General features: G+C 33.7%; 1 protein-coding gene across 5 annotated transcripts in view; it reads left to right on the forward strand.

Annotated features, from left to right (window-relative positions):
- Positions 1–1,230: 1,230 nt before the first annotated feature.
- LOC129282092 (cadherin-23-like) overlaps positions 1,231–17,314 on the forward strand; it is a 56,280-nt gene continuing 40,196 nt past the window's right edge. The window contains exons 1-8 of one of the 5 annotated variants that reach the window (XM_064113508.1): positions 1,231–1,372; positions 4,660–4,718; positions 10,091–10,155; positions 11,447–11,512; positions 12,247–12,407; positions 13,996–14,040; positions 14,666–14,752; positions 16,740–16,832. In XM_064113508.1, the coding sequence (XP_063969578.1) occupies positions 10,107–10,155; positions 11,447–11,512; positions 12,247–12,407; positions 13,996–14,040; positions 14,666–14,752; positions 16,740–16,832 (501 nt within the window). In that variant the 5' untranslated portion in view covers positions 1,231–1,372; positions 4,660–4,718; positions 10,091–10,106. Of the gene's footprint in view, positions 1,373–1,483; positions 1,712–4,659; positions 4,719–10,090; positions 10,156–11,446; positions 11,513–12,246; positions 12,408–13,995; positions 14,041–14,665; positions 14,753–16,739; positions 16,833–17,314 lie in introns of those variants that run through there. The other 4 variants (XM_064113511.1, XM_064113507.1, XM_064113509.1 and 1 more) reach the window with 4 other exon arrangements.

Below are 17,314 nucleotides of genomic sequence, written 5' to 3' on the forward strand. Positions count from 1 at the left end.
AAGGAAAGAGAGAGAAGGGGGGGGGGCAGAGCACGGGTGAGGAAGATCAGATGAGAGAAATGGGAAGAGCAATGTTGTGTTATTGGGCTGATATGTTAAGGAGTGGGGTATATTCTCATTCAATATGGTTGCATGAAAGCATTCAAACTGAACTTGGCATGAACTTTAATTGTAGCCTTTATGTCTGGATTAGTAAACTGTTGCGAGAAATGTTTGGTGGGAAGGGGATTTATGTGCAAATAATTTTGATTGAAGGCTCTCCTGGGTAGAAATAAAATGTAAGGGGTAAATAATAAAGGTAAAAGCATACTGAGGCAAAACATCTGAAAAGGATGAAATTTTTAACAGTGCTAAATTTCTCAAAATTTTCGAAAAGGCAAAGCAAGTGAGGCCAAAATTTTAATTAAGTTGGTAACAGAGTTGGTATAAATAAACAACAATGAAATCAGACAAATATCCAAAGACATTCGACTAAAACTGATGTAAGAAACAACCATGATTCACTTGAAATATTTTCAGGAGGGGGGGATAGCCTCTTAAAATTCTCCATTCGTAGCCTGATGAGGAGAGACCTGATCAACATGGAATGCCTGGTTGGACATATTGGTCCACAAATGGCATTCACGCACCCCCTTCATTCACCACTACCACTCTTCTCAAGCTACAAGGTGATCTTTTGGTCTGCTACCAAGCCTTTAAACCTGTGGTGGATCAAGGATTGACCAGAGGGGAGGGGGGGGGGGTGTAGAATAATGTTCTGCCAGGAATTATTTTGTTAATAATTTTGCACGCATTTGTTCAAGTTGAATTTTTAATGTCGAGTTCAATGTTCTATGTTTTGGTATTATTTGCCCCCTCCCAAACATTGAAGAAGTAAAATTCTTTTTAAAAAAGGTGGCAATTTTTTTTTGCCTTTTTGAAGTGAAAATCTGATAGATTTGGACATAATATTAAAAAGAATGTTTGAACCCTTTTCTCCACATCCTGTTTTTTAATTCATTTTTTCCTTGAATCTTGAACATTTGAGGGTCAAGTATGATGGTATGATCCTGACCCCCCCCCCCCCCTGCCATCTACACCTCATATGTGTCTTGGATAGTGTGTACTAAGAGAAGGAGCTGTATATGATTAATGAACAGACACTCGTGCCTAAACCATCTTGGGGGCTAGGGGGGCCAAAGCACCCCCCCCCCATTGGCTCCATCCCTTCAATAGCATGCTTTAAAATATACACACTCAAATAGCGGAGCCACAATGCACCACGACAAAGGCGCTGCACCTGCTGCTAACCCAACGTCCGGGCCCAACGTGATCATAACTTTCAACCAATCAGCTGCAGCCGACCAACTCAGATGTGCTCTGGAGTATTAAGGTATTCATTACTTTTTATTTTTCTGTGATTGCAAGATTCATCACTAATTGGTTGTGGTGCAATGTAATATTTTTCTTTGTCTTTGTGTGTTTTAATGCATTGTGCTTCATCGTATTTCTGCGGCGAGATTCGTTCACAGAAGACTGGACAGATGCAGAGTGAGAGCTTCACTCCGGTTTCGCTTCGCCTGGCCGGCTTCGGCCGAATTATTATGGAGTGATGTAGGCCGACGAAGACGGAAAACAGGTGCATTGGCAGCAGCGGCGTGACTCCAGGCGGTTTCGCTCCTGGCAGCAGTCGAGCCACACTGAATTCTCTTTCGCCTTTCAATTAACTTATGTGATTAAGCAATTTTGAGTCACTTGTAAACGTTTGCTTCTGATGTTGATAATAGTTAAAAGTTTTGATCAATCAAATCATCTCGCATGATGGATACCAAAATTGGTCCCAAAAGTTTCAGTCTCTGTACATTGGTTGTCAGAAATCGTTAAATAAATCCCCATTATTCCTGTCTATCTCACATGACCCTCTCCCATTTATCTGTCTGATAATTGGATGAGTTTGATACACTTGTTACATTTCATAATATATTTTATAAAATAGTTTCATGATATATCTAGGCCTAAATTTTAATTTCCAATTAATTGAGCATGCAAAACGAAATGGGGTACAACTGCTCAAAAAGGGGTGCACAATTTGTTCCATTCATTCTCCAATTCCGTTTTCAGGGGCTCTGCCTGGGCATTTGGATAGGATTGGGGGAGGATGACCTAAAGATCAATTTGATTAATATTTTAAAAGTATACCGGCATATTACACTGGTCTTCTTCTGGAAACAGCTATACAGCTAGGCCACTGTCTGGTGTATTGTCGTACAGTCGGGGTACATGTGCATTAAAAAAAAGTCCTTTCATAGACCAACTCTTTTCTCACATTTTTTATATTCTCCAGTGTAGAGACTGGAATTCCATGCAGCCAGATGTTAGTTTCAGCAAACATATCCCAGAATATCCATTTTTTCATAACCTTTGTGCTGCCTCTTTCATATCTATTTCTTTCAACCCTTGAAAATGTACAGAAAGGCTAGGGGAGGGAAGGGGTTGTAATCCGCTCTGTCTCACTGCCACTGTGTATTTATAGAATGTGTTCTATTTTCCCAAGTATGTTGTCTTTTAAGTTAGAGAAAATTCCAATAATTGTGGCCTTTGTATTATAATCACAGTGATCTGACTTGAGCAATGAATGGTTGAATGAATATAACAGTAGATTAAAGTAGCACAAATCACTCCACTGATATCTTAAAATGAAAGACAGACATACTCATGAATTAAGAAGCAGGTGTAAAAGAGATGATCTCAGAATGAAGATAATCTTCACAAAGTTGCTAGAATATTTTAATTGTCAAAAGAATGTTTGGGTTCATTCTTTTGTCAAATTCAGTTCATATCAATCTTCATTTGCTTGTAGATAAAAATCCAGCTATCCCCCTCCCCTTTCATAAAAAAAATAATTCTTTACAAGAAAAGGATATGCTGGATCACATACATGTACAAAGTTTGATATGTTTTATTAGACTCAAGTGCAGCACAAAGGTCAACTGTTTGCCATTGAATAATCGTTTTGTTTACTGACAGAAATTGAGCAAACATTGTTTGCTGTGCCTTAATAGTTGCATGCTTGCTTTTGATATGGACCGTGGAGTATGATTGATCAGATATGAATTAGACATGATAATCGTATTCAACATAGATTTTGCTGGGAGTATTTATTGGTGGCAGCAGTGGGATTGAGCTCATCGATTTTGTGTGGTATGAATATGAATACAATAGATGATGTAATATGTGTACATGTATATGCAATGAAACTGCTAAGGAATAGAGTGCATGATAGTCCAGTCAAGATATCAGATAACTCAAAACAAATTTCAACAGATTAATTTTTTTACAGAATTGATCGAGGCGTACCAAATATCAAAAGTGTAGTAAATAAAAGCTGTGCAATGGTCTCTAATTTTCATTTTCAAAATGGCCACCAATCGATTATTGATATTCTTTGCACATGATGGCCATTAAGTAGTTATTTTCACTTGAACATAAGAGATTGAAATATAAATTTGGCTAGAAAATTACTAAATTAGAATATAATGGAATAGATTAAATTTATTGTCCATAAAGGAAATTCCTTTTTCACTGGTTTTCACAGATACAAAAACAAATAATGATGGCAACAGAAGAAGGAAAATAATCTATCCCAGGTTATCAGGATTCACATAAAATATACAATACACAAGAATTAGAATTACCAGGCACAAGCTACTTTTCTGCTTTAGTATAAGAATTATTTATAATACATGTATATCATTGTTTTCAAAACTGTGAAACTTAAGAAGGGCGAAAATACTCCTTGTTACCAGAATTTATAAAGGAATTCTTGAAAAATTGAAGTTATGTAGGCCTAATTAGTCTATGTTTCCTGTTCTTAATGTGACTAGTGAAGTTTTAGTAGATCGTATTTGACATGTTGTTTTGACTAAACCCACATTTATTTAAAAAGGGGGTGTTCTCATAGATATGGAACATATTTTTTATTGTCAGATTTTATTGTTCATTTTTTACTTGGGGTTTGCCAAATGGACGATGGCAGCTGGCTTACATTTCTTGAGTAAAATAGAGCTGAGGGAAAAAGGATGAAAGGAGAAAGAAGGAGAAAACTTGATCGAAAGAAATTATAGTTTCAGGTTGTGGAACTATAATAGGCCTACCACTATCATTTAGTTCGGGAAGAAAGGTCACTTCCAGGCTGTCATATGCCTCTCCCGCTTAGTAAGCATATTAACAATCTTAGCAGTATAAAAGTGAGCTATAAGCATTGCCATTTTTTACATTCTCATAAAAATCATGTTATAAAAAATCAGAGATAAAATAAGAGATGAGGGATAAATACCTTTTTTATAACATGAAATAACATGTTAATCCCTTCCTCAACCATGTTTGTTTTCTCCTTTACTGCAAATACACAATCATATGGGGAATTTGAGAATTGATAGATCTATATTCCAAAGTGCAGATGGTGTGTGTATTTTACATTTTGAACCTTAGCGCTTTGTGCAACGCCTTTCTGAGGTAATTGCACCTGTAATGAATTATAATGTTGGGGTGTTTGCTCTCCGGCTAAGGAAATGTGATAGGGAAGTAATCCTCATTATTCAGAGAAGAAGAGTAGACAGCTATTGTTTCTCAAAGTGATGCAGCTATTAGATTGACACTTCCATGCTTATCTCATTGAAGGAGAACAAACTGATGATGTGATATCCACCCATTGGACAGATTATCATCCACTCTCCAAGGTAAACTGGACTCGATTTCAAATAGCTTAAATATTAACAGCATTAACATAGTGTATACATCTCTGCATCTTTATATTGTTCAGAAAATGTGTTGAGGGGCATGGTTAGTAGTAAAAGCGGAGAAAGAACAAGATAAAAAAGATATGGTTTAGAGAATTAGTACTTGAGAAATGCATACATTGGAAAAAGAGAGTGCCTTGCTAATATATTGCTTGAAAGTGTAAGATTCTTGTAGATATTTTGCAAGTTGTTTCAAATCAAAGTTCTAGTTTTGAAATTTTATTGCCAACATGATTGTCTATCCAATTATGTTATATTGTTACTTAATTATATGTATAATCTGCAAAATTATTGTTTTATGATACATATATAATATAAAGAGAAAAATTAGCAATGATTTTCTTCAATTTAGGGCAGACTTTTCTATTTTACTCTGGTTTGAAGAATAAGTTCAAAGTATTGAAAAAAAAAGATGTAGGCCATTTGCGATGAAATAAATTGCAATGTCAACTGTAACTTTATTAAATTGATGGTAAAATTACATTCAATTGTGTGTTAATCATATTCCTTCATCTTACACCCGTAGAGCTTTGGTCATTAAACAAATAAGATATAATTAATTCGTTGCTAAATTAAACTGTAAGATGAAAAATAATGTAAAAAAAGTAGCAATTATTGGATAAATATTGATAAAATCGCTGTAAATTACAAGACCATTGTGCATGTGTTCCCAAATTTCATGTGAAACAGATCTTCCAATGTGGAGACTGACCATTCCAAAGTCTATTAGTAATGTATCTTTGATTCTCATTCTCCTCATCAGTCAAAGGAGTGTTATGTTTCATTCTATGAATAACATCCAGACTGGAACAGTTATACCAGCAAACCGAATCCAGACCAAACATGTTATTTCTAATGATATACCGGCCAGCAGTCAGTTTGGAGGGTAATTTGTCTACTGCCAACTCATTCACTCACCACATGGTCGCCTTTCATTTAGTCTAATGCCACTCTGTCCATCAACATTTCGTCTAACAACCATTTGGTCCAATCATCACTTTGTCTAATCACCATTTTGTCTATGACCATTTCGTCTCGTAACCAGTTGGTTTAATACCTATTTCATTTTCATTCATTTTGCACAATTAACACTTATTCCAATTAGACCAAATGGCATATGGACTAAATGGCTGTTGGACCAACTGGTTATTAGACGAAATGGCAATTAGACCATGTGGATATTGGACAAACTGATGGTAGACCAAATGATAATAGACTAGTTGGTAATAAGACGAATTGTCATTATACCATTTGAAAATAATCTGGTTTGGAGTTGGTTTTGTTGGTGTGTGACCAGTGGCATACCTGGCATATTTCGTCAGGGGGGGGCAAGCGACTAGGATGAGCAAGGTGGGGGGGTAGTAGGCATGGACGTATACAGGCACAAATTTTTCAAGGGGGGGGGGCTGATAATAATTGCCCAAATATCAACTTCACAGTTTTTAATTTTCGAGCGAGCAAAGCGAGCGAACATTTTTTTCCAATTATTATTTAGCCTTTTTACATTATGTGAAACGTGCAGAAATTATACATTCGGTCATATAATTACCAATACACAAGGATATTTGGGCACCTCGCAGTCCTCGTTGCCCTGCATTTTACAGCCCAGCCCCCCCTCCCATACACGTTTGGATGTGTAGGTCTGGCAGTGGCACTGAAGGTGGGAAAGGTTACCCAGGGGGTGCCCAATAAAACAGTTGGATCTTGCTTGCTACTACTGATATTTACTATCGGGCGATTGCACTTTATTGTCGAAATTAATTCTTTTTGTGTATATCATTCCAGAAATGAAATGTATTTGATCGTGATCGACATATTTCTAATCAAGTGGTAATTGCAATGTTTATATTAAAATTCTTCTTTTGTTCCCCTTTGAAGGTGTTTACATTATGTTCCCAATTCTGCTCATTTGGAGACGTTATAAAAGAGGTATTTGACATTGAAATCAGTTAAAAATAATAATATAAAAATAGTAATTGCGAGCGCGAAGCGCGAGCTGAATTTTTTCTAAGAATTTAGACCTAAAACGATACATTTCGTGGATTCAATTATGAATAGGATGGGTATATTCCTTAATAAATTATACGAGCGCGAAGCGCAAGCTAAAATTTTGATATTCCTAACTGGACACTAGACATTCTAAGCAGTTTTACAGGATGGGTATCTAAACAGTCGTGCGGGTGCGAAGCGCGAGCTAAAACTTTTGATATTCCGACTTAAGAACTTGATATTCTAAGCACTTTTAGTAATGAACAAATTAGTTTCTAACTGAATGATAAATTGATGTGAGTACGAAGAGCGAGCTGAAAATTTGAGATATTCCCCTCTGAAAAGTGGACATTCTAAGCACCTTTTTTTAAAACTATGATAAAAATATTAGTAAAAAATAATTAATTGGTGTGAGCGCGAAGCGCGAGCTGAACATTTTTGATATTTCGACCTGAAAACTTGATATTCTAAGCAATTTTTGTAACCGTGAACAAATTGGTTTCTAATGATATACTTTTGACATCTTTTATATTCCGACCTGAAAACCGTACATTCTAAACACTTCATTTAACTATGAACAGGATGGATATTCCTAAACAGTTATATGTGAGCACGAAGCGCGAGCTGAAATTTTTGATATTCCGGTCTAAGAACTGGATATTATAAGCACTTTTTGTAACCGTGAACAAATTGATTTTAAACCAATCAATTGACGCGAGCGCGAAGTGCGAGCTGAAATTTTTTAATATTTTAACCTGAAAACTAGACATTTATCTTAGGTATCCATCTAAAAAATTGATGCGAGCGCGTAGCGCGAGCGAATTTTTTATTGTTATAATTACATTACCTAAAAGTTGTTCTCTACCTTTTTCCTGTCTCTGGTCAGCCCAGTCTGTCCCCACTTTCGGTACTAGAGAACTCTAAAATTCGCATTGCGTAAAAATCACAATTTACCGATAAAAGTGTACAGTTTACCGGTAATTGACATTTACCGACAAAGATGGTGGAACTAAAAAACCGAATCAGTTGGAACAGTCCCGTGTGCCCGACAGTTTATAATTTTTTCCGACAGTCTGCAGTCCAGGTTTTGTTTTCCCCTTTCTTTTAAACTCTTTCTTCTTTTTCCCCTTCCCCTTTTTTCTCTCTTTCCTTTTTTTTGCTTCTCCTTTTTTTGCTTGTAACTCGTCAGAGGGGGGGGGGGGGGGCAGTTTGCCCCCCCCTAGGTACGCTAGTGTGTGTGACTGTAGCAGTCTAGATGATAAAAAAGTATATATTCCCTCTAAATAAAAGTGGCATATTTTTCAGCTGAAAGGTTTCAAGCAAACTTCTTTGTATCAATGCTCATACACTTTCTGACAATTTCTACTTTGTAAAAATATTAAAATTAATCTCTTCGGTCATGCATGAACGAAAGCATGTTATACAGGAAAAAATGTATTTTTTTTCAATTGTCAAAATAGTCATTTTCAGAGTTTCATTCATTCATTCATTTATTTATTAATTTTTCCAACAAAATTTACAATGCAATAATTACAATAAGTAAAACATAACATCAGAAAATATAAATGACATAAATATTCAAATAAACCAAATATAAAGAATATACACCTGATGCAGAAGATAATATTTCCAATTTGATAATAACAATATGCAAGATATGTTGGAAAAATGGAGTGGCCCACTGAAAAGCAAAGCTTGTAAAGTGTGGACCACTCCAGAAGAAAAAAAAAGTATAACACTTAAGTCTATATGGGCCAAAAGCAAACAGCAATACAAAATAGATGATTAAATAAAGATGTAAAAAAAATAATTATAATAAAGGAAATTAATATTAAAAGGTGAGCAGAGACAAAAAAGACATGAAGACACAACAAAACAAAACAACAACAACAAAAATAAGACACACAACACAACAGAGTAAAAATAAACAAACATTGCTGCACAGACTGCGAAAATCAGAAGAAGGGAGAAATGGAGAAAGAGAAAGGCAAAGAGAGAGAGAGAGGGAGAGAAAGGAAAAGAAATCATGGGATGAAGAGTGAAAGAAGGACAGATTTGAGCAGCAGGACAAACAGAAACACAATGCTCACAAAAAACTAACATATTAAATAAGAACATGGATAACATACTTAGGCAATATTAAAGGAAAAAGGGGAGAACAAGAAGGAGAGAATTAGAAAAACTTAACTAAAATATATGGTAAAACAAAAAACGATAACAACAACAAAGACATTAAGTATCCGTCTCTCCTGATGGTTTTTCTTGTACATCAATGAAAAAAATTAATGAGGATAACACGATTTCAAAGTAAGGATAGGTGTGAACCTATCCCATTCACACCTATCCTTACTTTGAAATCGTGTTATCCTTGTAGGTTTTTTGAAAAAAAATTACGACTGATTTTGCTACTAAAGTGTCTTCAGTTTGTTGTATTACCACAAAAGGTCACCTAAATATCTTGGTCAAGTGAGCTCAATTTGAAAGAAATGACACAAAATGATGAAATTCACTCCTAATTTCTGCATTGATAAAGTCTCCTGTCATCTTTGAATAGCAATTAAGCCTAAAAAAATGCTCACACATGCATGATTTGCAGGATCAGCTGCATCATTTTCACACAGAGGTTAGTCAATAAAGATAAAAATTACCAGTAATTTTGCTCAAAACATGTATTTTCATTAAAAAATTAAGCCATTTCGTTTGAGAACTTGTGTGATATGTTTAAGAACGCAAATGTAACTTCTTCCGGATAACATTAAAAAATCTCTATCAACAACTAGCTTCAAGTCTGAAATGAAAAAAATTGCCTCTGTCATTTTACATATGAATATTTTCCATTGTAGGTTTCCTTTTGAATTTAAGTTAAAATGATAATATGAACCATGGACAATTGTTGTTGCAGCATTTGTATTTTGCCCCCCATTGATACATTTGTTGAGCATTCTATTTTATTTAGTAATTCATGCCCGCCTCCCTGCTCAGGTCTCCCCCTCTCGTTCCCTTTCCTTCTTCTTTTCTCTGCCCTTTCCTTTATTGTTTATTGTATTATATTTTTCTCTATAGACGTATCCGGCCACAAGCTTAAGATTTTAGGGTATACGCCTTCTTCTTTAAACCCAGCATGTACATATTTATATTCTTCATAACTAATTGATTTTGTATGAATTAATGTTTATGAAAAATGTAATGAAAAGGAAGAGAATAAATGTTTATTTGAATTTGAATTGAATAATTTCTTGTTGCAAAGTGTTCTCAAGTATTGAACAAATAATATTATTATGGTTTATTAACGTTATTGTCACATTTTCTTTGTTTCTTTACAGATTGTAACCAACCAATATGTCTTGCCTATTTACCATTTTATTGCTAGCATCTTCTGTGTCCTTCGGTAAGAATGACTCATTTATTTCCCCAATTTCTTGTTTTACTTTTTAAAATCAATTTGCCATAATTGTTCAATTGTAGTAGGTGGTTTTGCTGTGTATGAATGTACATGTAAGTAGTCCTTGGAGAAAGGTAGAAAGTTTCAATGGGGGGTGTTGCAAGAAACCTGTGATAAATTGCAATTCTATTTTGGGTCCCAGAATAAATTGTTTGTCTTGCAAATTAATTGCAAATTTGCACTTGATTACTGCTTAGCTTCTAGCAACAAGGAGTATGAAATTGATGACATAGATAATAAAATTGCTACAGAAATTTGGGATTGATTGCAAATATTTTCTTGCAACACCTGTTAAGAATGTCTTTAGAAGATGTTGATAAACTTAAAGGAAAGAAAAGTAGGCTTTGTCTTCAACTTTATAAACATAAAAATTGTAGATGAGAAGTACCTTTATTTTTAATACTCAAATGATTGAAAAGGCACACTCGCTCATTAGCTCGTGTTATGGTTTTTCCCTCTACAATGAAAAATAACAATAAATACATGAAGACACACTGTACAATAAACTGATTCCTGAATTGAAGAACTGGTCTCATGAATTCATGTCTTCAAACCATCTAGATAAAATGTTACCTTTTGATCCTTCAATTTTAAGACCGCTTGCATTAATTTTTTACTGTATTTGTCTTTTGGGTTTGGTTCAATTATTCTCGAGGTGTTATTTGATTACTAGTAATCTAAAGTTCACATTTACGGTATAACCTCTAGTGCTATATGAGCCAACCTCAAAATCCTGTACAAGTACATGATTAAAAAATACCCACCTGAAAAATTCTTTCCTTTTCTATCAATTCAAAGAAAAGCTTTCTTTCGAATGTCATTTGAATAACAATAATAACAATTTATCATTTTGCTTCCATGAGGAAAAGGTTTTATTGTCATTTAACAATACAAGACATTACAACTTCAATAGCATATGAATTTTATAATATTTGCTCATGAATCATAACAACTTTATGGGAATTAAACCCTATCAATTTTTCATATATTGTATCCATTGTTTCAAAATCAAACTTTAATTTTAAAATTAAAGTCCAAAAGGTTGCGGATTACATGTATGTTTGTTTCTGTGTACTATGAAATTGAGAAGAAAAATTTGTGTTGTTTATTCTGTGATCTAGTTTTCCTTTTGATATACATGTATATTTTCTTCTTCGATTTACCACATGATTTAGAAAGTGTAATTTTGACACATGTATTTCCAAATCAGTTTTATTTTGTTTCTTTCTTTGATCAGGTCAGGGAGCTATAGTTTTTGATGAAAATTTGGCAAATGAACAGATTTCTGAGGGCTTAGAAATAGGTAACAAATTTCAAAGATTCATGTAAACACCTTCTAGTCCTATTAGTCCTATGGGCACATCGTGGTTTAGTGGTTCTGACTCTCGCCTTTCAAACAGAGGGTCATGGGTTTGAATCCTAGCCATGGCATTTTTTGCTTCAGCAAGAAAGTTATCCACACTGTGCTGCACTCCACCCAGGTGAGGTGAATGGGTACCTGGCAGGATTAATTCCTTGAATGCACTAAGTGCCATTGGAGAACTAGAAGCTCGATCTAAAGCTGGGGGTAATAATAGCAGTAGAAAGTGCTACATAAATCCAGCTATTGTTTTTTTTGCTGAGTGCTCATAGCACCATTGCAGCACAACTTCTTTTCAATTTCTTTTCCATTGCTTGTATTTTGTTTTCAAATTTCAAAATTGCTGAAAAAAAATCGTGCTAGAAAGAACCCCTCTATAGGCTCTATTGCCAATTATAATTATATACATGCAAATGTGATGTTCGTGTAACATTGTTAAAAAGATCATTTTGATTGCAAGAAATTTATTACATAATAGATTTCAAGTTCAAACATGGATAACTATGGTAGGATACCTTCCTCACAATGACATATCAAAATTTATCCACATTTTGAATTAATTTCCATTGGGAATTAAAATGTTTGATACCTATGTTACATCAACATTTCATAATCAGTTTCCCCAACCCAGTGGAATGAATAATCTAATTTCTTTTCCTGTCATTATTTTGCTACAGGTGCATATGTAGGAACTATCAAGGCTATAGACACTAATGATCCAGATGCAGCGTTTGTATATGGTATTTTTGACTTGACTAGTTCTCCTGATGCCTATGACTACCTAGAGGTTGATGGAGCATCTGGTGCTGTGACCATAAAGGTTAAACTAGATTATGAGGTAATATACGACAGAGGACGAGGGAAATGGCGAAGATGATTATGATTATAAGAATAATTGTATAGTGATCTTACATCAAAGTAGATGATGTTGACGATGATTATGGTGATATGTATTATTGTTGAAGTAGATGATCAATGAAGATGATAATGATACAGTGATAATTATGTATTTATGTTGATGTAGATGATGATGATGGTGACATGATGACCCGGGGGGGGGGGGGCCACTTACATTGACGAGTGGATACCATGCGCGACCAAAAAAACACGTAAAAAGGATGTATTTTTCAAGAAAGGGCACGTTACGTAACGTAATAAGGGTGTCAAAAACGCTAAAATAATGAAAAAAGGGTATCTTTTTTCGCTAGGAAAGCTTCGTGGTTAGGGTCAAATTTGCAAGGGTATAAAAAATTAAGACTAAAATGTTTTATAAAGGATCTTTGTACTTTTTTGCCCAAGAGTCAACACTTCGTGTTTAGAGTACGATTTGCGCGAGATGTGGGAGGTGGGGCTGTACCATAGAGATAGCAAACTAGTAATATATCTCTATGGGCTGTACTAAATCCAATAATGATGTAGGTAAAGGTAAAACTGACAATCGACGTCCGTAACATAACCCCATAACAATTGAAATATCGCTGAATACTTGTTTAGGGGTTCAATTCAGGGAATACTTGCCAATATAGTAATTTGTTTCCAATACTTGTTAAGGGTAGGGTTTCACACGCCAATAGGATGCATTTTCAAAATATGGAAAATATGTGTTTAGGGTGCTTTTCGAGACCCCATGGTTGCGCATGGTATCCACTCGTCAATGGAAGTGGCCCCCCCGTGCATGATGATAACAGTGATATAGTGGTTATGTATTGATGTTGATGATGATGAGGATGGTGATAAAAACTATGCTAATAATGATATTAAAAGTAGTGAATTAAAGGGTTAATTTCTATTTGAAATTACAGCTTAGCATCAATGTTGGCATGTAAATTAATTATATTCCTAGCGGAAGTAGTAGATTTAAGTAATGAGTAGCATTCTTTAGGTAGTAGATTGAGAAACATATCTATCAATAATTAAGTAATAATGCACAAACTGCTGTGGAGTAATTATAATAGAAGTAGGATCAATGTTGACAAAGATGTACTCCATTCTAACTGTACTTTCTAAAACTAGGTTACTGGAAACTGGTTCAGTAAACCAGTTTGGAGGATCGCATTGGTACATGTAGTGTTCCCATGTGATCACTCAAAAGTGGTTTTCAAAACCACCTCTCGTGAATTGCTCTTGCTGCTTCAGGAATGCTCTCAGGAAACTTGAAGCCACAGCCTAGACATTGTACACACGGTGTGTGGAGTACGTAGCGCTATCAAAATGTGCAAAGATCTCTTCCTGAAGAACAGTTGTGTCCTCAGTTATGCCACAATGAGTTTATCCATTGAAAACTACATCACAAGGTGGTTTTGGAAGATCTCCTCCAAGACCGCATTGACCGTCTCATCACTAGTTTCCACTAAACTAGTTTCCAGTTTTTAGTTTTAGAACAATAATGAGAATGGGGTCTAAGGCTCATCTTTTTGTTTCACCAGATCTTCACTAGCATGTCTGTCCAATGGTCAGCAGACAGTACAAGGGTAAGTTATCTTTAATCTATAATTAGAAAATTAATTGCTATTTTCACAAGTATAGTTATCAATTTTCAGGGTGGTTGGTAACTATATGCAAAGGCATGCCAAGTCCAGTGCATACCTTTCAATTTCATTGTCCAAATTGTTTTTTAAACGTGTTGCACTTCTGTACCAACATTCTGTATCAACATTAGTATGGGGTTATAATGTGCTTGTTTAAGATTGTGAAGGGAATACATAAATGATGGAGATGTATAGAATATGATGATATTTGTGGTGAATAGAAAACTTTGTTTCCATAAGAAAAGTCTTACAATAACATGGAAGTTTATGCATTCTAAATAAATTCTTTTGTTTCTTTTAAAAGCAATGTTTATTCATAAAATTTCACATACACATTAGGGGACATAATTGACTTTAAGTGATATATTTTCTTTGTCATTAAATGCAAGTTTAATCAGGATGGATGTCTTTAAAAAGTTTCTCTCCTATGCATTAATACAACTTTATGCTGCTATTTTTTTAAAGCGATTTGGTCAATCATTCTTGTAAAAGAATAGTACCACGATTGCATGATTTTTTTTATATTGTTTGTTAATTGAATTTATATTTCTTTTCCTTTTTCTTTTAGTCTGCTCCATTAACATTGTATATCACGGATGAGAATGATAATACACCCAAATTTCAAAATGAATCATATTCTACAGAGATATCAGAGGTAAGTAAAATTAATGATTTACAAGAAGATAACCAAGAACACTAGCGATAATAATAACTGTAATGATAATAATAATAATAGTAATGATGATGATAATAATAATGATAGTACATAATAATAATGATAATAGTAATTATAATAATAAAATAATAATAAAAAGTATGATAACTATAGAGGTATAACATTATCCCTAATTGCAGCTAAGATATATTATTCAGTGCTTCTTAATCATTTGATTCCATATGTTTTTTCACTTCAGTTCATTTATTCATTTCTAAAAAAAGGTAATAAGTACAGATATATAAATACATAAAAAATACATTTCAAATATAAACATCAATAATCTAATCTAATCTAATATACAATGATATTTGTGTATAATCATGCCTGTGTACAGTAATAATATGAGAAATGAAGAGGAGGAAAAAAGTCTCTTAAAATAATAAATGATAACTTGGAGGCTACTTGATATATACAATAATCAAAGCATATATGAGAACTTAGGTTACAAAAGTAAATGGATTAAGAAAACAGACTTACAGTATAAGATAAGCCAAAAAAAATGTATAGCAAATCTTCTATAATATTGTAACATAGCTGCAAAATTAGGAATATTTTGAATAAAAAGTATTGTTTTAATTTTCTTTTAAAGAGGGAAAGAGACTTGCATGTGCGAACAAATATCGGTATAGAATTCCAGCTTGTTGGGAAGTTAAAACGTATATAGCTTTTTGTACATAGGACTTTTCTACTTTTCCTACTTTCCATTATATGAGTCCTGTGACAATGTACAGCATTATTGATACAAAACACTTTACTAATCTTATTTGGTAATAGTTTTTTAAAGTAGAAAAACTCCAATATTGCAACTTGATATTGATAAAGATGGAAAATATTTAAAGTGTTCAGTTTACTGAATAATGGAGTTGAGGGTGAAAGATAATGACTGTTGGTCCATATTCGAAATGCTCTCTTTTGTAATTTAAAAAGTTTATCTAATTTGGATTTACTGCAATTACCCCAAACAGCAATACAATTAAGAATGTGTGATAGTATTAACAAATTTTTAATAGAGAGTAATGCAGATTTAGGAAGTCAACTTCTTTATTTATACATAACTCCAGTACATTTCGATACTTCAGTATTTAAATAGTTTATATGTGAATCCCAATTAAAATTTTCATCGACATGAACCCCTAAAAAACAAACAGCTTTAGACTTAGATAATTGGATTGAATCAATAATTAGAGTAAGATCATTACATATATTGCTAGCATTCGATAATTTGTTATGAAAGTATATAAATGAGGATTTATTAATGTTTACCACCAGTTTGTTGGCTTTAAACCATGGGGATACATGAAGTAATTCAGCCTTAATGTTTTCATTATATATTTAAAGTCTGGTTGAGTATAAAAAAGTGTTGTATTGTCTCCATGCATTATGAAATCAAATTTACCAGATGACATTACAATATCGTTTGCGTAAATAAGAAAAAACAAGAGACCTAATATGGAACCTCTGGGGACTCGGTGTTTAACTAGGCTATAAGTCGATCATTTATTGTTAAATTGTGTAAATTGACAATGATTATGTAAACAATTTTTAAACCAGAAAAATGGAAGCCCACGTACACCATAATATTGTAATTTGTTTAACAAAATATTATAATTTACCGTATCAAATGCCTTGGAAAGTTCCGCGTTACAGACGGGCGTATTATGTGCTCGCCTTAGCGACACTCTTGTTAATTAATTTTAATATACATTGTTACACATTGTTTGTATCTATTTTTATCTGTTATTCTCTTGATGATAAATAAAACTCAAAATGAAACTTGGATATATTTTCATTTCAATTATTGATAAGACTGATATTTCATACATTTTATTTTGTGTTAAATAAAATAAGATGAGAGTGATATCTTCGATGACTTTATTAACTTTTTATCTCTTGTCATGTTTAACTTCATTAATGTTATTTGTAGGATAAGCCAGTTGACACTACTGTTGCTAAGGTAACTGCTACAGATGGTGATACTCGGGATACAATAACATATAGCCTTTCTAATTTTACTGCAGTGAGTATTGATGTATTAGGCCTTTCTTGGTCACGTGTGACAGAAATTATGACAAATCTTGACTTTAATTAGTTATAAATCTAAAAAATTTAGAGATTCAGTAATTCAAAGGTGATATAACAATAACATGTTAAGACAGCTATCATTTGGAAATATTTTTTGCTGTCTCCAATATGCAGGTTCAAGGTCAAAGGTCAAAAGAAGAAGTGGGTCACCTAGCTGTGTGACTTTACACAGAAGCACCAATTTGAAAGTTTAATTTCATTTAGAAATTCCTGTGAATTTCAAAATGAAACTAAAAAGTAAACTTTCAAAATCATCAGTTATAAATCTAAAAAATGTTTAGATATAGAACTAAGTCCAGATTTGTCATAATTTTGGTCACACATGTGACCAAGAATGGCCACAAATGTAATGAATGTTTATTCTAGACATTTCACTAGTTAATATCATGAGGTATATTATACAAATATACCATGATG

The sequence above is a fragment of the Lytechinus pictus genome, chromosome 18 (genome assembly GCF_037042905.1).
Source record: "Lytechinus pictus isolate F3 Inbred chromosome 18, Lp3.0, whole genome shotgun sequence".
Classification (NCBI taxonomy): domain Eukaryota; kingdom Metazoa; phylum Echinodermata; class Echinoidea; order Temnopleuroida; family Toxopneustidae; genus Lytechinus; species Lytechinus pictus.